General features: G+C 45.8%; 1 protein-coding gene across 2 annotated transcripts in view; it reads right to left on the bottom strand.

Moving 5' to 3' along the window:
- Positions 1-24528, bottom strand: part of MAML3 (mastermind like transcriptional coactivator 3) — a 377351-nt gene extending 352823 nt beyond the window's left edge. Inside the window, exon 1 of one of the 2 annotated variants that reach the window (XM_074338491.2) lies at positions 23460-24528. In XM_074338491.2, coding sequence (XP_074194592.2) covers positions 23460-23924 — 465 coding nt within the window. In that variant the 5' untranslated portion in view covers positions 23925-24528. The remainder of the gene's footprint in view (positions 1-23459) is intronic. The other variant, XM_019730802.3, reaches the window with a different exon arrangement.
- Between the last annotated feature and the right edge of the window lie 24 nt (positions 24529-24552).

Raw genomic sequence — 24552 nt, 5'->3', positions numbered from 1 at the left:
TGAGCTTCTGGCTCATTAAAGGGGCCATGTGAATGAGACACGATAAACAATGGAAGACAGTAAGTATACGGCAAGTCCAAAATGGATGACAGCGATAAAAAGCATTGAAGGAATTTAGACTCACATTGAAAGTCATTGCAGTGGGGTCTACACATGCTAAACAGTTCCCACATAAGAAGTACAAGGAGCAGCAACAAAAGCTCGACTCCTCCATGAACACCCACCACACACAGAGTCAGGCTCAGTTTTGGGTTTTTTTTGGAGAAAACATGTTGGCTACCTGCTGAGCCTGTCATCACGAGGCACAACAGTAGGTCTCTGGGTGAGATACTAATAATAACAGCTGATATTTATAAAATGCTTCTTGTGTATCTAGAACTTGACTAAAACTTCAACATGAATTCTATCTCTCCGTCCTCATACAAGCACCAGGAGGACAGAACTACTGTTACCCCTGCTTTACTCAGGTGGGGAAACTGAGGCCCACATAGTAAGTAACTTTACCAATGGCACAGAGATTTAATATTAAGGAAACCATTTCCCTGAACGCAAGCCAAGTCTCCATATATATTTCACTTCCTTCCCCAAATTGTATGCATGTATCATGAGCTGACCATGAATGAAAGCTTGAAAGAACCTACTGTCATCAAACCTATGAGCCACAGCTCCCACCAAATAAAGACACTTCACTAAATTACAGCTTCACTGCTTTCGCCCAGTGCCCCACAGACAGCCTCACCAGCACACGGAGACCTAACTGAGAAGACAGAGCACTCCTCTTCTCCCCGCTGAGGCCCTGCCTCTCTCGTCCCCTCCTCTGTCCATAACCCTCTCTGCTTTGTTCCAAACTTGTCCTCCCACCTTTGATTGGAACACATAAGAGCCGAGATCTCTTCTATGAAAACAGTAAACTCATCACTTCAGGGGGTGCACAAGGCAAAACTATTCATAGGCTCAAGAAGGCTTTAGATACATTCATGGATGAGCAAACTCTGGCGGTTTATAAAAAGGGAAGGAGGGAAGGAGGGAGAGGGAAGTAGGGAACTTGAAGAGGAAAAGGGACACATGCTTGACGGTATAATTCATTAAGTCTCCAGGTATGTGTTGAGCGCCTACATGTCCAAAGCACTGTTCCAGGACCAGAAGACAGCAGGGAACCAGACGAAAGTTCTGCTTGGAGCGTCAAGCTCTGATCACTAGCTGGTGCCTGTCAGGGAGCGTCTACGCCTGCCAGGCAAGTGCGTCTGTGGGGCAGAGGCTTCTTCCTAATCGCACGGACCCGGCACTGTGGGAAAGCCCTCTGCACACACACAGGCTCTCGTCACATACAACTCCAAATGCGGCTGTGCTCATCCTCTAGGTGTGTGCTCAAAGCCCAAATAAAATTTGACCTTGGCAGTCTGGGGGAGGAAGAAACTGACAGAAGTAGACAGTGCCTTTTGAGAACAGCCATCAGGCCACAAGTAGAAGCCACAAGTAGAAGCCACGCAACGAGAGCTGACGCTTAGCAACCCAGAAGTGCCCCCCTGTCCCTTAGGTCAGGGCAGAGGGGAGCCAGCCGGGGAGTATATGGTGAGAAGTAATATCTGGGTGTGGACCTTCAAGGTTTCCCTTCAACCATGCCCACCAGCACAGGCACATGGTCTTCTAAAGCTCTAACCCAGTCGGTCCCTTCCTCGGACCACGGCTGAGAAGGAATTAGACACAGCGGTTCGTCACACACACTTTGGCCAACATTGTCTACGTTTGAAGCCTGTTCTGCCACCCATTAACCCTGGCAAGCAACCAAAACTTTGGGACTCAGTGGCCTCATCTTTTAAATGGAAACAGGAAGCACGACAGCCTCATTGGATGGTTGTGAAAATTAAGAGATGGTAACACACAAAGCGTTTCAAACAGGGTCTAGCATGCAGGCAATGCGAGAGGTTACCATGGCTACTTTTTCCACCCATAGGATCATGGAAACCCCCTTCCAAGTCATGGCCAAATCTTGAAGCCACACACTCACTGTAGACATGGACCACTTAGAACTCGGCAGGAGCTGTCTCATTCTGAGGTGAAACCCAAAGTCAACCGAATTTCTAAACACACACACACACACACACACACAATTCCTACACATCCCTTCTTTCTTTGAATGAGACGACTATTTGTTATCAAAGTAAGTCAGAACTGATTTTGACTGCAGTATATATTTTCAAGAAGGGAAGGCAAAAGAAAGGGTAGATTTGCCTTCTCAATCATTTCCCCAGGCCCTCTGGAAAGACAGGCGGCCCTAGTCTCCGCCTGCTGCAGAGCTGGAACAATAGAAAAGAAATGGGAGCAGGAAGAGTTCTCAGGCTGATGGCTCATCAGCACAGCAACTAAAAAAGCCAAAATCTAAGTAAGTGGTCATTTACAACCCAAACACCCTACCATTTATCACGAGTCTAAAGAATCTGCAGTGGGGGAAGGTCTAAACAGGGGGGAGCTGAAGCACAAACATAAGAGATAGATGAGAAAAAGTTACCTTTGAAAAAAATCTGCCAACTTAAAGGCAAGCAGGTAGGTTTTCTTTCTTTCTTTCTTTCTTTTTTTTGGGGGTGTGTGTGTGTGTTTGTTTGCTTGTTTGTTTGGCCTGGAGCAAGAAGTTTATCAGGGCATCACAGTAACAGAATCACCTATGTAATTCCCAGGCCAAAAATAAACATTAAACTCAACCAAGTTCTCTCGCCCTTTTATTTGACTGGAGTGACTTTTATCTTTCATTTTGGAGTTAGAAAAGAATGAGTTGTTAGCAAAACAATCTGAACCTGACTGAATTCTGAGGGCTTCTCCTATCTTTCCAAATGCTTGTCAAAACTACTCAGAGCAAGGGAGAAACTACGCTTGCCCAACGCTGGGATTGGGGACGCAGGGAGGAGACAGAAAAATGGCTATGAACACAGGAACATGCCAGGTAGGAGTGCACTCCATCGGCACAGCTTTCTGTTACGCATCCTGTTTTACTGAGATACTCTAAGCATCCTAATTTATGAAACTCTTTACTTAGAAAATGTGCTGGTACGCCTACTATGAAAGCTAAATGTCTAGACTGAAGAAACAGTGTGTTTACAGACTATGTCCACGTCGTTTGCATGGACGTGAGTCCTATAACTTGGCCCACTGCTCACCTTCACAACTTTATCTGCCCAGTCACGTATTTCTAAGAGGTTCAACCGAAAGTGGTACAGTATTACATTGTTTGAGACAGCCTATTAGTAAGAACTAGAGGGTCTAAAAAACTGTCCTCAGGGTCCCCTACACATACCTGCTACAAAGACCTGGACACTGAGGTTTGTATCCTGATGTTTAAAAACTGATTACAATCCTTGGGGTATGACTTGCCTTACTGAAGGAAGCGTTTTACTTACAAATCATTAAGAAGTGGTATTTAAAAAGTATGCGTTGGTTTCACTGTTGGATGGCAGATGGTAAGTGTTCCTTATAAGAGAAAAGCAACTCTAATCACCTGGGGAAAAAGTTGACTTTTCTAATCACATTTAAAACTCTAGCCCTGAACTGCAGGACGAATGTCAAAATTAATAAGGACGTCATGAAGATGTCAGGCAATATTACAGTTCAGGTTAATTCGAGAAACTTTTTTTTTGAGTTCCTCTTATGAGTCAGGCCTTATCTCTGCTTTAAAGGAGCTCATCATGCAGAGTTGGTCACTTACCCATAAGCAACACGCGATCACACCACATCACAAACAGGGTGCGAGGAGAGCATGATGGGGAGGGAGAGGCCCAGGGTGCTACACCGAGAAGACTGGAAGAATTAGGAGACACCCTCTCACGTCATGCTGGCTTCCCTAATTCACACGCCTTATTTCCAAGCCGGGCACACGCACATTATGCATTAAATTTATACCCTATACTCAGTCATTTCAGTGAAGGCTGAGCCCTTTTTTTGTATCTGTCATGGGGGGAGACCTCCAGGGAGCTAGAAAGAAGGATGCAAATATTCTTAGGATTTAAAGTAGTACCAGCACGGCTATACAAAGTGACTGCAAACCTGCTTTTCACAGATCTGTTTCCTTTACTGTAAAGTGTGCTTACGGAGTGAATCAGAGGTGAGTCGTGTGGTCCTAAGAGATTAAGTGACTCGCTCAAGGTCACACAGTTTGTTATGGCAAAGCCTGAAGTCGGCCTGATTTCCTGGCTCCCAACAGAACGCGCTTCTCGTTAGACCAAACTGCTCCTCAATCGTGGGGATGAGGGCTACAGACCATGACAGTGGGATCACCAGAAATTCTGTCTGTGAAACACAGACAGACTATACAGCCATCCAGAGGAAGTTACTGGCCGGGGGTTGATTTAACCTGGGAAACCTATAGAACAGGCCAGAAGAAAAGGAGGGGAACCCCCAACGCAGCAGACCTCTGCCAACACCGAAGGGTGGAGTGTTCGCTGGCACATGGCACTCAGAGAGCACAGGGCAGAGCCCTCAGCGGGCCAGGCTGGGATGCCCTCCGTTCGGGGTTACACGGAGGTGAGCCATGCAAGGGGCGGCCTCGCTCCTCCCACAGCACCACGAGCTGCTTCTGCTGAAGGACTCAGTGCAGAGGCAGAAGGTTCCTTGAAATGCGGGCAGAACCACACAGATACCTCAGCGGATAACACGCCAGGGAGGAAAGTCAGAATGGATTCTCCACATGCTATCTCCCAGAAAACTGCAGAAACTTTGCCACGCACTAGCTTAAAAATCAATTCTAGGTCATGAAGAGTCCACGTCCACATGTCTCCTAGCAGTTCTTGCCCTTATGGTTTCATTTTTCCCCTTCTTCTCCCTTCTAGCTCTCTCCTCCATGGCCCTTCCCATCCATCTCCACTGGTGGTGACAGTGGGTTCAGAACATCTGCAGTCAACCCACTGCCCCCACCACCAGGCCAGTCGCTGTGAAACAGTGAAGGGGAAGGTTCTTTGGCTCCCCCACCTCCGACTTGAGAGCCTGGGTGTTCCCCACTCTCCTAAGTCCATGAATGCTGTCTCCAGTCTCTACGTCAGGCATCAGAGAAGCCATCATTTCCTTATGCTTCTCTCAATAAGAAAGTAACATCCTTCCAAAGGCGCCGTGGTTGTAAGCTCGTGCGGCAGCAATTGGGCAAGTCGGTTTTGTTTACTGTCAGGAGATGCCGAGGTGCGGCCTCCCCAATAACCGTGGCCGCTGTGCTCAGGCCTGTGCCCCCCTCTGCAGCTTGTACGTGACCTCCTACGGGCATGCGTGCTTCACGAGCAAGCTTAGGAAGCGAGACGAGGACTGGCGCAGAGCCTGTGAATGCCCGGGCTCCCCTGCCCTCCTCTCCTAGAAGAACAGGGTTAATCAAGCAAGAGGCTCAGGAAAAACTGGAAAAAGAGAAGTTCTTATCAATGTATTGACACTTGCACGAAGCTTAGCCTGTCTCAACAGCAAGGCACTTTCACATCTAGCTGGTGCCTCACAGGACACACACACACACACACACACACACACACACACACACACACGAAAAACACAGACAACTTCCAGCTAACTGCTCCCCACAGCTGTGCAGTAAGAAGGGGAAAAACCCTTGTATAACTTCCTCTGGTGCTCCACTGAAAACTCTGGACTTTGGGGAGGCTATTAGAAAAAGGTTAAATAGGAGACTAGATAATGATACACCGAGGGATTCGGGTCAGGAGTGTTTGAACACTACTCAGAAGCCATCGCTGTTGCGAGCTGGCGACCTCTTTAAAGGGCTTTGGCGAGAGGACCAAGTCTGCAAGCAAATGCCTCTGTGGGGCCCTGGGAAGAGCAGGCGCAAGATGCTTTGTTTCGCACAGGCATCCTTGAAGACACTCGGTCTCCATTCTTTAATTCAAAGATTACTAGGTCCCCATATCTAGTAATTATTTCCTATATGTGGCATATGCTCTTATATTGTTCTTGAATTTCAGTTTTACAAAGACATAGCTTTACATACACGACCGTACACCCTCGCTTTCATCATTAGCTATTGGGATCCTGGTCTACAGCTTTAGACCCCCATCTTTCATTTATTGTAAACAAAGGTGTCCAATATTTGATATTCTCGTATCAAAAAGCATTGACTTCAAAAGTCCTATTTGTGTAACTTAAAAATGAGTATGTAACCCTTTCCTGCCCCTAAATCTAGATCCAGCTCCCTCAGAAAATTTGCAGTATTACCCAAAGCACCTTGTGCTATCAATTACAGGGTCATGACCAACCAGCCACTAAAGCCACCTGACTGGCTCACTGTCCCCTGGTACTTTATAATGATAACTGGATAGTATGTAATTACAAAGTCCCTAGAAGATACTTATAATTGAATCAAAGGGCATTTTGTGGAATGTTTGCGATAGCGATTAGAGGACCACAAAGTGACAGTATTTCTAACTCTCGACAGCTAGAATGTAAATGAAGCACCCTAAAATTCAATTATAAGAGTCCTTTAGGTATTAAATAATTATAATACAAATCACATTCGGGGGGAGTTTTGTTTTTTAATTGGACTGTCCTCATAACCCCTGAAGAGTGTATTTCCTAATAGTTTGTAAAACAACACAACTGGATTTTCAGATTCATAGTTCTTCATCCAACTGGAAGCGCTGCAGCAAAGACAGACCATCCAATAAACCTGTTTCTCCTTTTGCTTTGTCATCTACTTACTTGGTGACCTAGAAAGTGAGCTGAGTCTCACTATAGCTGCATTTATCCCATCAGGTGCTACAGAATGAGAGTGCCGAATGTGAGTGTGCAAATATAACATGGCTATATAGATAGATTTACAAATTTAATTTAATGGAAACAATTTTCACCTATCCTTAACACCCAGAAATGTCTTATCATTTCTTACCCCATCTTTCCCCCCTTTTCTCCAGCTTTCCCTCCTAGCTCTCTTTCTGATTCCCTGTCCGTCCTTCTGCCTTCTGTACGTGCCCTCCCTCGGGGGAGGTTGTGATCGTTGTCCTAAAACCTCCAGGAATGGAGTGGTTGGCTCCACAGTGCCCAGGGCAGGGATAAGGAAGAGTCAAGTGTTGTCTTTTTCAGTCATCATCTACTTGCTTCCATTTCTTAAAGGGAGAGAAGGGACAAGATTGCCCCTCCAACTCAGGAAACTGGGGAAAGTAAAACCAGAAATCCTTCTTCCCTGATTTTGACTTGTGTAAACACACCATCAATGACAGGCTTGAAAGGACGTTCACAGTCAAGGAGCCGCTACAACGACCCAGCAAGTAAACAAAACAGGACCCTAATCATCCCTCCGGATGTTCTGAATCAATCACAGGCATAAACTGGCCCAACTCCTGAAAGCCACAGCACATAGATATCCCCTTACAGCAGATTTGCAAGATCTAGTTTCTTCCCCTTAACAACATTTTTTCAAGGCCAGTGATCAAAAATGTGAAAACGAAGGTCTGAAAAAATATATCTGTGCCTCCAGAAGAGCCCCAGTATTAAAATATAATAATCTCTGATGAGTGATTAGTAGAACAGTGCAGAAATAAATAAATATACAGATACATACATATGTATATGTTTTCCAGTAGATTTGGCCTTGTCATGACCTTTGCTCATGAGAAAAAGAAATTCGCTCATCCCAACACCAGAACACAATTTCTAAAAGTATGCTGCAAAAAAAGCTCCCACAGACACCAAGAATATGGTGACATTTGGTGCTCTTCAATCAGAATATCAAGACGCTCCGTTTTCTGTTAGTTCCTGAAACAAAAAGATGCTCACGCACGGAGCCCAACAGCCCAGGCTCACGCCGTCCTCATGGAGTGTGATTCTCCGAGACGCGCCTTCTGCTACGTTTGCAGGAACCACTCTCCCAGGACCACACAGCCCTTCTGGATCTTCCCTTGCATTTGGGAGTCAAGAGTAAAGGAACCAGAATGGGGGACCATGATTCCACAGAGGCGGAAGTCATAAAGGATTCAGGATGATGGCCACACTGGCCAACGTGGAGAATGTTCACAGGGCTGGCCAGGGAGACCCCCTCCAGAGGAAAGTGCACTTAATGACTCATTTTATGCACACACACACATGCCAGCTTCACACATTTAAAAAATGGAGCCACGCTCTCAGCAAAGGCCCTGTTTTACTGTCTTGTAAAAACCAGATAGACGGGTCCTGTCTCTCCTCGCTCGCAATGACACTGGCCCCAATGTACTTCCTGGTTCCAGCTATTCCAGCCTGAAGAATGAAGAGGTAATATGCACACGCACTAAAACAAAACAAAACACTTTTCACTCTCACAAGAAGAATTGAGCACCAGTGAATTAATGCATTTCCTAATTAATTGGCATTCCTGTAGAAAAGTTTCCTTTCATGATGGAGCCACTGAGCTGCTAGGGAAAAAGATCCTCATTTATACTCGCTGAACAAATGATTTGATTAGTGACCAAAGTAAGGAGGTGTGAATGCTCCCCAAGCATGAGCTTTTCCGCATGGCCTGAGTCAGCTGCCATACAGCGAGGCTGGCATGGTGCCAAGAGCCCTCCTGCCAATGAGACTAGAAGTTTCTGAAGAACTACCACAGACCCAAAGCTGGGCGAGTTCCCCAAACAAAAGCCAGCCACCGAGTTCAACAACTGGCTTGCAATGGCACCATATGGTCCACAATATTGTCCTGTTGCAACACGGGGGCCTGTCTTCAGCGCTCCCGCGTGTTGCACAGCTGTCAGCCCAGGAGCTGTTTTATCATTATTTTCACTGTTTTATTACTTTTCTGGGAATTCAAATCAGTGTAACCACGCTTGATGCACCGGGTGAAAAATGGTGTCTCCCTCCCCTTCCTCCTTCAACCTAATGAATTGCCTTTTTCCATATCAAAGAGTAATGAGCACCAAACCACATAATATTTATTCATGGAACAAAAGACACAGAAATGGAGGGGGTGCGGGAAGCAGAAACAGCTCTTGGGTGTGGAGAGGAGCAAAGCTGGACATTCTGAAGGCATGCCTCACTCTGAACCCCACTGACACGCGGTTCAGTTTTTAGGAAAATCCAAACCTTTCAGCTCTCCACATTCTTCCCTTGGAGCCCCTCTTCTGGGAGTCCCTAGTCAATGCTTAGTGACCTGCTGCTCAGAGCCGACAGCAACCAGAGTAACTCATCCCGTACACTGAACTGGGAACTGTCTAAACCTTTTCTTTCTCAGTGGAATTCCTCCAAAAAGCCTCTTCCTTTTTCTCTGATGAGCATTAAGCCAGCATATCTAAGAGTGCTCTAGATAGAACCTTTTCCTGCCCGCGTCAACAATGGCCTCCATTGTGGATGAGGCAGGGAGGAAGGGGCCTCACTTACCTCCGAAGACATGAATTTTACCCACTCGCTCTTTGCCTTAATCAATCTCTCACACTCTGTTCCATGGGTTTGTTTTTTTTTCTTCTTCTTCTTAAATCCAGAGAGTAGAAAATTACATACAATAATAGTAGGAATAACTTAACCCAACCCATGGTTAATCTCCTTCTTTATAGACATTGAGGAGACAGTTTAATTGTCCCCTTTGCAAGGATCCCCAAGGCGGGTGGGGCAGGATGGACTACTCTGTCAAGTCAATGCTGAATGAGCCATGTTTCTCGAAGGCCACTTCCCTGAAGGCACAAACCACCAAAGTGAAAGGAAAACTATTCTTTAAGGTAAGACAGCTATTAAACAGAGACCCCTCAAAAATGATACTCGCTTAATCTAAGAGAGATGAAAGTTACAGACTCTGCAAACATAAGGAATTTTTAACAGCTGAGTTGCAATTTCTTCCTCTCATTTTATTACTCAGTGTCTTGAATTTCTCCATTTAAAAACTCTATTTTGAGAATCTTAAAAAATAGAGAATTTTGAAACTATGAAAGATATTTAAATTCTTAAAAATCACAAAATAATCTACTTCCTATAACCGGTGTCACTCAGATGGGTGTGAACTTTAACACTGAACAATTTCGTATCTGGATAATTTCCCTCAAACCTAGTAATGGAACCATTGTCTTAAGCAACCCTCGTGCTTCCTCCTCTTAGAGACTCATTTTCTCTAAGTCTGTCAAAGCTAATTATCTCTCTTCACGAATTTATGGCTCTTCAGTGTATCATAAACACATATATTACGAAAAGTTGAAGAAAACAAGTGAACTATGTGCATTACACTGTGAAAGAAAAGACTTTGAATAAGTAGTTATTCAAAGTATCCATTCTTTGTTAATAGAGTAATGAAAATGACATTGGAAAGAGTGGATGAGAATACCAAACCCAGCCATTCCCTCTTTCCTCTTCCATATACAGCTGTCCCTATCCCCGTAAGCCAATAGAAACTCCTACATCAATTTAGGGTAAAAGGGAAGCAAAATTCTTAGGTTTGCAATCCTTTGACATTGCAGACCACAGAGAAACACCAAGCCTACCAAACCAGTAGCACAGACAACCTGTGCCTCCGCGGAGGGAACAGAGGCATGATTCCCACAAGCACACACTATCATTAAACTTCCTTTAACTGTTGTTACCTATTTCTGAATGTTCCAATTCCAATCTCAGACCACAAACTTAAAGGTAATAAAAGGCCCTGAATGATTCCTATCAGTCCTTTCAATCTAAGAACAGGATCAAACACTGAAAAAAAGCAATAGCCCATCTGGATTTCGATAGCCCAGATGCCAGATATCCCCAATCCCCAAAGTACCAGGTTATGTACTTGGTAACCCTCTGTTACCATTACGTGTTCCTAGCTCACTGTGGGCTCCAGGCTATGCCCATCCAACAAGTACAACCTGCCGAAAATATTTTTTTGTGTATGGTTATTTACTGTTATAACCAACAACTTTTTCAAATCTTCCTTCAATAGGTTCTGGGAATTAAGTGGCATGAAATCTAAATTTAAAATCATTGTTTCCATGCTTCATTGAAGAAAATGAACGTGTTTTTAAAATCCCAGTAGCAGCTGCAAACCATTTAGGAATTCCTAGCTAAACTGCAAAATGCGTTGTCAACCATCTAGCCATAACAACTTCTAAACTGAGAAAGTTGCCTCTTTCTATAAACCACGTCTGTTTACCAAACATCTGGTAAAGGGCCACTGCAGGATGTGAGTAGTAACAGAATGTGCCGGGTCCCCTGAGGTGCGAGGTGTGGGTCTGCACACACCACTGTGAGAAAATACCTAGAATGATTAAAGATAAACAGCACCTGCGTGCTTTGCAAAGGCGGCCATTGCTACAGCCACACATTGTCCTCCCTGCCACAGGAGAAAGGATGGACTGAAATACCACAGTGGATTAGAACTGGGGACAAAAGGAGCCCAGGACAGAAGATGGGAGCAGGCAAAGGGAATGGATGTTTCACCTGCTGGGAACCGGCATAATTATCACTCAGACATTCTGAAGCCAAAACTCAAGCGTAAACAATTCAAACAATGTGACCTCCTTTCTTTTATTTGGTATCTAGAAAATTTTCTTGAGCTCTGACATATCTCCAATTTCTTTGCATAAATGTTAACATGAACCCCCAGATACTCTTATTGATGAGGGTATGTGCATAGTTATGAGCTCTCTTAAAAAACAACAACAATAGATCTGAAACACTTTTTTTGTAATATATGTTTAAAAAACTCCGTAATAAGGCGAGACTTGATTCTACAATAGTCAAATCAACTCTGGACTCTTCAAACAGACATAAGAAATTAGAAGTTTACTGCAACATAGCTGTAATCTCAATAGCTTTTGGAAAACAGTTTTATCTAACAATGATAAATCAGATAGCTATGAAATAACGAATATTCCAAACAGACAACCATTTATCTGTCTGCAATCAATATAATGGGAAATGCTATACTTTATGCAAAATGCAAGGCAGCAGCCCACCTTATACATGGGTGAAAGTCATCCTTAAAAAGTAAACATTTTAGTGCCAGAAATGAAAGAAACAGATCCAGGAAAAATCAGAAGCAAACGCAAAAAAGTGAGAGGACACTCCTCAGAGATAGTAGAGCAACAAAACTAAACTTGACTCTTTAAAATTGACTGGCAGCAGGAAAAGTCAAAGGTTGACATTTTATTGCAAGACGAGGGCAGTAAATGTAAGGGTCTCTTGGTTTATCACGTTGGATGGCCTAGTTGCACAGTTAAGAGCAAGGCTCTTCTTTCATGTACACAACCAGCTCTTGCTGTCTAGCTGAGCTATGGAAACAGCCGATACCTAGCTATCTTTACACTGAAGCCCCCTGCCCTCAAGTCGGCCCTGAGCACATAGCCACATCAACTCAGTTGGCCAAAGGGTTTTTTCTCACTAAGATGCTGTGTCGCACCGATAAATGGCAGAAAACGGCTGCTGCTGGGCAGCCCCGGGTCATGAATGAAAGCAGGATGCCTAGTTTCTTGGAGTCACTTGGTAGAGAATGACCTGTAAAGTTTAGGCCACCAAGCACCTACAGTCCCACCCCTGGTTTATTTCTATGGCTCAAATAACTGCCACTTACATCTTGTACAAGTTCCCAGGTGTGACACAGGTGAAACATGAGGTGGTGGTAAAGGAGATGGGAAAAGGAGGAGCACCTGAGGGGTCATGCAGGGTGTCATACGGGGTCTCTAGTCCCGCTCCCTGCACAAGAACACAGGACATGGTGAGGCCAAAAAGGAACACCCACGGAGCCACAGATAGGGGAGTCACACCACTATATTCTCGCTGGCAGCTGGGTTGGAGACACAGGAGGCAGGAGCCACACGATCCTCAACCTGCCGTCCGCTTCTCTGCCAACCAACCCCACTTACTAACTGCAATCCGCCCCTGCTAGCTCAGCCACGGCAGGTATATCAGTGGCTAATGGCTGACCGGTAACAGCGGATGGCCATCTACTACCTGAGCCAGCACCTTTCCACGTGAGGCCGAGAGCATGGAAACTGCTCTCTAGGACTCTGTCTCCACACAAAGCTAGATGTGTGTGAGGCCAGGAGACAGCAAAATGGGGTCCTCGTTACAAAACAGCAGGGCCAGACAAGGACCAGCACCGCCAGTCTTAATTCCGGCTCCCGGTCCAACTGATCTTAAAACCTACAGGAAAGGCAAGTATGTGAACACTGCTCCTTGGGAGAGCACAGTTGTTTAAAAAATGCAACTGCTCACAGCACCTTTTCAAGAAAGAACTCTTCAGCTAGATGAAGGCAGAATAATGTTGTAGTCAAGCACGTAGATTCTGGAGCCAAAGTGCTCCAGCTACGTAAAAATAGAGACGCTAGTCATTAGTATGTTGGTGCAGGGAAGCTGCTCTGCCAGAGGTAAATCTGACGACCAAGAATCTGCCGAAGAGCAGTCTTCAGACCACGTCAGCGCATGTGCATAATGAAAATGGATAGGACTCCTCACTGGCTAAACAAGTGCTGCAAGGTGGCTGTCAAGGTAAGTCCATTTGGATGCATTGTCTACAGTTGGCCAGGTCAGCAGGTTGTTATTACCACGTTACACAGATGACTGGATTAGTCAGGGTAATTCAATCCGTAGGAAGTGTCAATTCACAGACCTGAGATTTTTCTGACCACTCAAACCTGCGCCCACTCCCACGCCAGCCACTGCATCACCCACTGAAAGACACTTGCCAAAGAAAGCCACACAGGCCTGTCAAGTGCAAAGCTGGGGAAGGGTGATGAGAACTACACACTTGTTCAAGACAGTGACCTTCCCACTCTCACAGCACGAGCAGGAGCTGGTTGACTAAACCCCGCCTCACTTCGTCTTTAGGACCGGATGACAAGAAGGCAAGTCATTCCTGTAAGATGTGGTGCCTGATATACAGCCTTTAAAAACCAACAACGTTCCCCCGACACTGCAAAGACCAGCAGCCCCGGTTACTAGAATTGATACTTTTTTTTTTTAAAGCTGTATTTTAGAGGAGACACAATTATCACTTGCCCTAAAATGGCTTGTAATAAGATTCACGTGCTATATTAAACGACATTAGATGAAAAAAAATATTTTTTGGCAACATGTTCTGTTTATACAAGCCACACTACACGTATCGAAAGAAGTGCAAGTCTGTGCTACAGCAATGCTCACGTATGTACCAGGGAACTAGGGGTAAGGATGGGCACTGCAGTCACGTTAAACTGGCAGCAGAGAAACTCCCAGTGTTATCAACAGGGGATCATTCAACAAACCATGGGACATTCATATTGTGGAACGCTATCTAACAGTTAAAAACAACGCGTGCAAGATCTATGTGCACTGACTTGGACAGATCTCCAAGTCAGTGGAAAAAATGGCTCTCTGAACGGTATGTATTATATAATATTTCATTTATGTGGACAAAAACTAAGAGAGAGATCGTCTAAACCATGGTAACTTCTAGTAGGAAGGAGGGTAACACTGACGGAGAGGAACGAAGCCACTTCTTAATCTACTTACTTGCAGGTGGCAACTTATTCAACAAATACACAGCGTTCTTCCTACGTACAGGTCTTTTTCTAGTCACGAGGCGAAAGAGACAAAGTTCTTGTCCTCATTGCACTGGTTTTCTATTTCTATATTGTTCAAAAGTCTTATAATTTTAAAAAGATGATGTAATTCCTTCTCTAACGTTTCAGCCAAATGGAATATTTTCACTCATCAAGACAGCCCGTTTTATCTTGGACCAGCACGAATTTTCATGTAATTGTTTTTTTCTTTACTGTTAAACCTAACCCGGCTCCTAATAGTAACTGCCAACCACCGGTCCTAACTTTATCCCCTTGAGGCCATAAGCAGCACATCTAATCCCTTATTCACATGACAGCCCTTCGAATATTTTAAGAAAGCAATGTTATCATCCTCTAAATCAGACTGCAGGCCTCCAAGTCTCCCAACTGTTCTTCATGTGACATGGTATCACGTCCTTGCACCTTCTTGCTTGCTTCTCTCTAAATGCTCTCCTCTTCGTCTGATTTCCTCTAAGGTACGATCCTGGGGCTACAAGTGTCACCTGGTCACAAACAGGGAAGGCAAGACGGTCATCTGCCTCATTTTTAACAACCGTACTTTCATCTTATTCTCTACCTCACCACAAAGTGATTTTATTTGAAAAATAATGAAATAAGTGTTGTGACAGAAAACAATGCAAGAAAGCTATAGCTAGAGAAAGCGTGCAAGAAGATACAAAGTGTTTATTCAGCACCCTTAGGATTTTCCTAATGTTAGTTTATTAATGACCCCCGTTAACATATTCTCATTAAACCACAAAGACTATTTCATACAGCTAATCTGAAACATGAAACCACGCCCATTGCCCAGAAACAGGGTCCGATGTGAAGCAGTCGCTCACTACCTAGGCATCAGACCTTGGCTTATGCATGAGTGAAACAGGCCTCAAGTCACTCAACTTTAAGTCTGCACTTGGGCAGAAGGCATACAATTAAGCGACACGAAAGTAATCCCCCAAAACAGGCCTAGCTTTTGGACAGCGCCATAAAGTTTTTGGGACCCTGACCTATCTACAGTAATTCATTTGAGCCTAACAACCACACCGTGAGGTAAAAAAGAATGGTGACTATTCACCTTCCTGCCAGGAAGACGACAGAGGCAGACAATTCTGAAGTGAAAAGCCAGCCTGTCACATGGCTGGAGCTAAAATGCAACACAGCAGTCCTTTCCCGTCTTCCCCGGCGCTCTCTCTGGCATGCATCGCAGCCCCTCTTCTTCTCTCCACCCCGTTAAGGAATGAGAGTTTTGAAAAGTTGTGAGGAAAGCCCCACTGTGTATTTTCAACATTCTAGGGGAGCTCCTTGTTTAAAGCAGGGTGTCTCAGCAAACAGCAGCAAGACTACTGTTTGGACCAGGCCATTCTTTGTCGTGGGTGCATTGTAGGATAGGATGTCTAGCTTCTCCCCACTCACTAGACCCTTCAGCACTTCAGTTGGGACAACCAAAATGTCTCCCAATGTTGCCAAATGTTCTGGGGGGAGGGGCAAAATCTCCACCGAATGAAAATCACTGATTTAAAGGAAACCTATACTAAATCCACTCAAATGGCAATAGTAATTAGTTAAGAGAGCATGGAACTATTTTAGGAACATGATTCCCACCCCCCCATGTACAAACACTATTACTACTGACTCTGTAAAATACATATTATTTGCATTTTGGTAAGGTCTGCGGGTTCAGGATAGACGACAAAAAGCATACTTTACCTCTGGAAACTCCCAAGGCAGCAAGATACTGTCTGCTTGCCACGTCTCTGTCCCGTGTCACCCATTCCAGGTGATGCAAAAATCCTCATCCCCTTTGGCTTCTCCTACCTTACTTACCATGAGTTCCTTACAGCCCTTTACTCGGCCCCAGTCCCCTTAGACTTACTCTCAATCACTGAGCTCCTTTCAGCATCTACCAAACAATCAAAGAAAATATAACCAACCACTGTGAGAGTAAAGGGCACTACAGAGCTTGTCTTTTTAGAGCTGTGCAATCTTTTTGAGTCAGTTACGACCTAGGTTGAATCTGCACAAACACTCCGGGCACTTCAGTCGTTTCCTTTGAGGGGCAAGAAGCTCCTGTCCAGACCTGAGCTTTCTGGAGGTGGAGAAAGAGATTCTCAGAGACAAGGAGAGACACACAGTAATGTATCCTCATAACATCTTCACATGCACAAGTAAACGCTTCTATAGTTAAGGCTGAAGAGCTCCTAACGGGAAACATGACACAACCAGATTCTACGCAACAGGATGGAGATTTAAGGAGTTAGAAAGGAAATTCTGGAGGTTCTTAGGTAAAAATTAAATGCTTCACTTCAATTTTCTACAGTTGTTAAGCCCTTGCTAAGGACGATCGGTATTAGTTATTCATATTTTAAGATTCTACTTCAGCAGAAAGGTCATTCCAACCAATGGGAGGTCCGATATAATTAAAAACAAATGTCTAAATTATTCTTTAGGAATCACTTTCCTTAAGTCAGAGGAAGTACTGCCAGCCTTTTGAGATTTTTATTCAATTCCCCCAAGAAGAGAATGCACGGCTTGCCTTAGAAAACCCGAGCCACCATAGTAATTTCTCTCTTCTGTGCATGTGTGTACTTGGCCCTCAGGGAATGCTGTGTTTCTTTCCCAAATGGAGTTGCTTATCGACAACTCAAAAGCCCCTCAACTGCTTAACAGAATAGTCAGGTAGACTTAAAAAAAAGGAAAGAAAAAAAAGTGTGCTCCTTCTCACATAGCACCCAATAATCTTGGAGTATTTATTATGCAGCAGGCTCTCAACTCCATCTTCGGAGTAATTTTATCCAAACTTATTTCTTTAGTTCTTTAACTTTTCTTAGGTTTGAACACAAAAACTTTATTTTTTTAAGGAGGGTGCAGCTCACAGTGGCCCATGCGGGGATCGAACCGGCAACCTTGGTGCTACTGGCACCCAACTCCAACCAACTGAGCCAACTGGCCACCCCCACAAAAACATTTTTTAAGTTAAGAAATATTAATCACCCCCCACCAAAAATAAATAAATAAATAAGTATTAATTAAACCAGTTCTTGGCGATAGCTGGTTTTCGAAAGCTACACTTCCAACTCACAAACATGAGTCATGAATTTTGGGAATGTCTGTCTGAAAAGCTGCTGCATTTTTAATGAAAATGTAATTTGGGGGATTCTATAACTTTGAAACAGTCATCTGTAGGTCAGCTTTTTGGGAGCAGAAACCAGTGACAAATTAGTTTGAAAGAACAGCAAAGTAAAACATATTATTTTACTTAAAACATCATGAGAAGGGGAGATAAACTCAGTCTGAAGCTGTTGAGATGTCATTGGCATCAAGCCTAATGCTGAAGAAAAAAGCAAACAATCAAAAAACCTGTTATCACCTTAAACCTATCTAGAATAATACTGAAAACCTACAGAGAATATATACTGCCAAAGTCTAGGATGCAAGAGTGTGATTTAGCAGTTTCTTCTATGAAGCACTAAGGACTATGCACCCATGTTGTTGAGGGAATGAATGAAATTTTAAAATTCAGTCTATTTTCTATTATTTATGCTAATGAAGGGTAAATGCTATGCAAAATCAAATCAATAATTAATCCAAAATAAATGGTATCGCACCCAATTGTTTGATTAGTTATGAGAGTAGGACGCACCGAAATTAAATTTCTCTTCTTGTTGCTTCTTCCCACTCCTTGGCAAAGGTGCTAAAGATCAGTGAAAAGACCAAAAGGTTGGCAGCAGGAGGGGGAAGGAAAACCAAATCAAACAGCTACAGGAGCTGAAAACTCAATAAGCAGCTCTGAATAACAGAGTGAAAAATGCAAAGCTATCTGGGAGAGTGAAAAGGCAGATATGAGGAAAATCTTGCGATTGAGTTTTAAATATGTTCCTGTTTATAAGACTTTGCTATTGGATTTCACAGTTCTCTATGATGGGTGGAAAAGATGACAGAATTTGGCCATCCTAAGCTCAAGAACACAGTACAGGACAGTTAGCAAACATAGAGCCCTGATCACAAATAAAATTCCATAAATGACATTAAATAAAACATAAGTACTTCAAATGCTTCCAAGAATTACTATGCAATGTGTAAAATGGTTTCTCATACTAGATTCCTTCAATGGCAGCAGCACTGAGGGTGGAGAGAGAGGCAAAGAGAGATAGATGATAGATAGATGGATAGATAGATAATCAAGATACCCCATCATTATCTCATTCAAATAGAAAAACCCTGTCAAGAAACCTCTTTAGCAACAGTTGGCTTTTAGTCTCAAAGAAGGATTTAGAAAATAACTCTATTGCTCTTTTAATGCTTAAAATCCTTTTCCTTCTTACAGAAATATCAGTGTATTAACAAACACGACAGTGATATAACAAAATAAACCATGCTCCTAAAGTGTTTATTTTCCTCCTTTCAGGCAGCAGAAAAGCTTACCCTTAAAATTCTAATGAGACAGGATGGAAAGAGCTACATATACCACCTACCTGAAAACTCAGCTTTCCTTGGGAACTAAATCAATCTGAGCACATTTTGTAAATTATGATTAATGATGAATGACTAACTGTGCTGCTACTTTTCGGATCTCTGGCTGCCCAGTATTAAATAAAATGTGCCATAACCAAAGAACATAAATACATATGTACTGGAACTTTAAAAAACAAAACAAAACAAAATGCTTCTTGAGAATTAAAAGACAAACACTTGTGAAGCACAGAAAAATTTCAAAAAGTTTTTCACAAACTGAAGACACACCTGTGTGGGCTATGGAGGGCTTTACAAGAGACACCTGTCAATCTTACCACCCAGTATAGCAGTAGAACAGAAGCCAACCCAAGGGTTCATAGGAAAGATTAAGAAATGGTTTGACATTACAAGCTTGCCCAAAACCCTGGATATAGAGCCAGTAATATACCTTCAACAGGATAAGAAATGGGAAACCAGATTCATTTATAAGGAGGTTTAGTGATGGACTGAAATGTAGACATTACCTGGATCTCTTCCAGGAATGGGTGAGAACATTCTGGATAGGCTGCAGTTTTTTCCAATACTCAGTAATTAATACACTTATTATCAAATGAACTTTATGTGATAAACTTTTCAGGGCAGGAATCACCTAGATTTATGCAGTCTGTCAGCTATATATAAATTAAGCATGCTCTGAAAATTATGATGGTGCTGTTTAGTGAAAAGGTCGTGAAAACATGGGATTTATCCGGGTCAAGGCAGACTACCACCATTTTGAATTTCTGAAGATTGCACTGTCATACTTTTTGGGATGCTTGAATGATTATACATAGGTTTGTCAAGTCAATCTGTCTTTGGCTTGAAAATGAAATTTGTCGATTGGAATATACCTGAAAATTGTAAGTAGGATTTCAGTTCCAAGTACACAGAATGAACAATATCTCCTGTTACCACAAATAATTAAAACTATTTTAGGAAAAGGCACATTTTCAACTGAGACTCTCTAATAGTTGAAATCAATAATATTCACCTACAAATCTTGGGACAGGGATATTTCTGTATACGTACAGTGTAGGGAAGATGGGGGGGGATCACTTGACTACACATCCAGAACTCCCTCTGAGATAATGCAGCTTCAAACCCAGGCCTGGCTCCCAGCTCTCTAGCTGGGCTTAGAGACCACACAAAACCCAGGCCCCTCCCAGCAGTCTGGAGCCTAGGAAGATTTTCAGTTCACCTCACCCAGCCTGCTTTTTGTTTGCTTGTTTGTTTTTGTTTTTCATGCCTATGCTTATAGCTGTGTAAGATAAGAAAACAAATCAAAACAGGTAAAGCCCTGATTAGACAGCCTTCTTAACCCAAGCCAGGTAGAAAGAGAACTAATCGAATTTTGGTACTTTGGACATATTGGCCCTACAAAGGTAAACAAGAGCAATGAAACAGAAAAGAATCCTGTATGTCCTTATTTTTTATCATCATCATTATTATTATTTGGCTCTGGTTGATTATTGCTTTCCTTTAGGGCTTTCCAAGTAGAGGGTCCAGTCTGAGAACTAAATATAATTGCTCTATGCCCCACCAGAGCACAACTATAATCCCGCAGCAAATTCAAGAAAACCAAGGTCAACATTTTCTTTGCAACCTGTTTTCAAGACTTTATCTCATCTCATGCACAGGCTAAGATATCCTTTCATTTCAGGGATGAGTGTGAATTTTTAAACTAATTAGTTTTCAAGAAAGAAATAACTTGTAGAGGATGATGTCAATTTTTTTTTTTAACTTTCCTTTTTCTGGTACATAGAATTTACATGCAACTCTTTGTTTTAGATTTAAGGCTGTTTCTTTTCATTACACTCATCACACATACTTCCCGCTGGTATCAGTGGGAGATGCATTTGAAGCTAGAATATACTATTCTGCACACGGCCTTGGCGTTTACATCAGTCTAATAAAAAGCTAAATTGTCACAAAACATTTAAAAACTTAATTTCAGGCAGTCATTTTTCAAGTCTGCTAACTTGCTAAACTGGGATTCACTATGAAATTTAGTTCATGTCACGTCCATTCAAGTAAGGAGTATCTTTTCATTTTCAAAAGTAAGCTCTGGCTTCGGCCTGCTACCTCCTTCCAGGTAACATCAGGATCCTGGGCTTGCTCCACCTGCGGTTGTATGAGAACCCAGGCGTGCGCACCCCACATCCTCCCCTAGACCCTTCCGAGAGCCGGAGTGTGCCACCCTGGAGAACACAACCCAAACACCAAAACTTTTTAATTGCAAACTCTACTGCTGTTGTCCGCGACGAAAAGCGGCAAGGTACTGGGAACTGCGCTGGCTTTTGTTCCAGCGGTGCCCAGCTGGCGAGGTCAGGCCGCAGCAGCCCTCCCTCCCGAAAGGTCTGGGGAGATTCCGTGGGACTAAGATTTGGGAGCCGCACGAAAGCCCGTTTCTACGCCACCCGTGCGCGTGGGGTGTACAAACACATGAACAGGCGGCGTAGAGTGCCTTTCAAATCCTGCTTCAACCTTAAGATTCACAAAGTGAGTCGCCCAATCCACCGCAGGGCGCGAGGGGGGCGGGGAGAACGAGGTACCAGGAGGGCGCTGGAGATAGTCAAGATGCAGGGCCGGCCCCGCCTCCGGGTACAATCAGAAAAGCTACAGTGTGCCAGTGGTTTCTCGGCTTCCTGTTTGTAAGCGAGAACCGCCCTCCCTGACTCCGTGACACTCGTTCTTCCTCAAAACCGAGTCCGCCTCTTCTTCGCGCGCGGGGCCGGCGGGGGCAGGGCCGCGGGGCGCCGCGCCCCTCCCAGCCCGCGGCCTCCAGGGCAGAGCTGGGCCGCGAGGCGGACAAAGCGTTTCCCGCTCCCTCCCCCACGGACGCGTCCCTGAAGGGAGGGGAAGGCGGGCTGGAGGAGGAGGAAGAGGAGGGGGAGGAAGGTGCTGCGGGCGGGACTGGGCCGGATTGCGCCGAGAGGGAAGGGAGGGAGGAGGGGCTGGGCGGCTTCGGAGAACCGGGAGGAGGGCAGGATTCTTGAAGCCCAAGATAAACAAATTGTTCCTCTTCACGTGCGGGGCGGGGGAGGCGGAGAGGGTGGAGAGCGAACGCCGAGGCCTCGCCTCTTCCCCTCCCCCAAGCCGGCTCTTTGTCACCGAGTGCCGGCCGGAGCGCCCGGCGCAAGCCCGCGGCGGTACGGGTACTACCCTCGGCGCCGAGGACCCAACCCGGGAAGTGCGCGATTGTCAACCGCACCCCGCGAGGGCCTCCCGCGCCGGGCCCTGCGCCGCCGATCGAGGTGCGGTGTGCCAGGGAAACAGAAGGCGCACCGCGCTCCCCGATTCCCACCGCCCGGCGGGCCCCGCACACAACACGCCGCACTGACCCGGGCGGCGAGTGGGGGGAAGGGGCTGCAGACACCTTTCTCGAGCTTCCGGCCTCCCCCACCCCAAAAGGAAAGTACAAGAACCGGAGAGAGGAGATAAGAGAAAGGATTCCACCCTCAGGGTTAGGGGGTGGGAACTGCCCCTTCCTCCCAGAGAAGTTAAGCTATTGGCTGCTCAGCCTACTTCGGACCCACCCACCCAGCCATTTAAGCCTCTTTCAGCTCCCTGCTACTGTCCACTCCTCCAGACTGATTAGACAGGCCCAGAAAGTTGGCGGGGCGGGGGGCGAAACGGAAAAAGCTCGGTGCTTGCAAGTTTAAGGGAGGAGGGGACACAATCCCCAGCGAAGTTGCGTGGCGGGGACTCGGCGCAGGCTTAGGGCGCAGCTCTCCCCTCCCACCCCCACCCCCGCCCCCGCCGGGCCGCTCCCCCACGCTCCCCCGGCACACTCGACCCTCCCTGCAGCTCCACCTGCCGGGCCAGCCCCGAGTCTCAAGCGTCGGAGGAGCGCACCCGCGCCCCGCATCCGCGCGCGCTTCCGCGAACGCGCGCTCCGAGGCACCCTCGTTCGCTTCTCACCCACTTCAAAGTTCATTCACAAAACTCTCAGACTTTCTCAGCCCAAAGGGGGTGAGTTGGGGAGAGGAGGCGAGCGCCTCTCGCTTCCCCCTCCGCTCCCCGGGGATGAGGGCCCGGTGCCCGCCCAGAATCTGCGACAGCATCAATTCCTCCCCGCACCCGGCGGATGTGCAGAGAGGGGTGGGCGAAGGGGGACAGATCTGGGGACGCGAGGCGGCACGACGAGGGGTGGGGTGGGGTGGGAGCGGTGAAGAGGAGGAGCGAGGTTTCAACTCTGGGTTCACTCTCTTTCAAATCGGTATCTAAGAAAGGGAGAGGGAGGAAAAAAACTTTTCCAGTGCCTCTCTCCACCGCTCCTCCAGGCTCCCTCCGCCCCTCGCAGTCGTGACTGGCTTCTCCCCTCTCGCCCCCTCTTCCCCAAATCTGACAACCCTGACAGATTAACAGGTAGCGGCAACGGCAGCTTTTCCCTCAGAAAAGTTCACATTCACCCTTCGGCTTCAGTCCACCTCACCCACCGTGCAAATCAGATCCTCGTCCCCCATGTAAGAAGCTCCACGCCCCCCCACGCGCGCGCGCGCCCCATGCCCACTGCCAGCGCGCCCTCACCATGATCAGCGTGTGGTTCCTCTGCTCCGCCGAGGCAGCCTCCGCATCTTGCTGGGGTTTGTTCTGGTGCTGCTGCTTGCCGGTGCCGCCGCCGGATTTCTTGGCCCTTTGCTCCAGGGTGCGCTGGTAGAGGCTCACGGTGTCCCGGCGCTCCAGCTCCAGCTGCTCCACCTGAGCCTGCTGGTACCTGTTCTCGCAGTTGACGTGGTGCCGCCGGCAGCCCTCGATGCGCTGGCGGAGCCTCTCCACCACGGTGCTGTGCTTGGGAACGGCCGGCGATCCGCCGCCGGGGCCCCCGGAGCCGCCGCAGCCAGCAGCCGGGTGATTGCTACTCGGAGCAGCTGGAGTACTATTGGGAGTATTATTCACACCGATCCCGGCCCCGCCGAGGCTGCTGTTCAGGCTACTGTTGATGCAAATACTACTGCCATTCGCGGCAGCAGCGGGGGCTGCGAAATCCCCCATCCTGCTCCCCGGGCACACTATTTTGGAAGAACTTTTTTTATCCACCCCCCTATCAGCCTCCTCCTTGGGTCCAAGGATTAAAATAGTTTAAGTGGAACGCGGGGGAGACGCAAGCACATGGATGGAAACAACGATCCCGACGGGGCGAAAAAAAGGGGGAGAGATTTTGGGGTAGGTTTTTTTGTTTGTTTGTTTCCCTTTTTTTAAAACTGTAAAGCTCAAGGAGAAAAAAAGAGGGGATCAGAATGCCATCAGACACCTATCAACAAAAAGAATCACAACAAACTGAGCCAGCAGCAAATCGGGTTGCAACTCAGGAGGAGATCCGCTCCTCGCCTGCCTTCTTTTTATAATCCATTATTTTCTAATAAATTCCAGGAGATTTCCGGTGGTTGGCAAGCATTTTCTCCCTACGTACCGAGAAGCACACCCCATGTACACACACAAGCATATGCCTCCAGTGCGGACACGCGCGACACACACTCACTCCACACCGCATCGGAAAACGGCAAGCTTGCTTATTGCATTTTCCTTCCACAAAAAAGTTTTGGTGTTTATGCCGCCCCGTGTTCTCAAAGTACTTTGGCTGCTCAGTTGCATTTCACAGGAACCTAGATATCGAATCCTC

This window comes from Rhinolophus sinicus, chromosome 15 (genome assembly GCF_057876585.1).
Source record: "Rhinolophus sinicus isolate RSI-liver-muscle chromosome 15, RSI-T2T, whole genome shotgun sequence".
Classification (NCBI taxonomy): Eukaryota; Metazoa; Chordata; class Mammalia; order Chiroptera; family Rhinolophidae; genus Rhinolophus; species Rhinolophus sinicus.
Note: the sequence above shows the minus strand (reverse complement) of the source record. Positions and strands in the feature narration are given on the sequence as shown.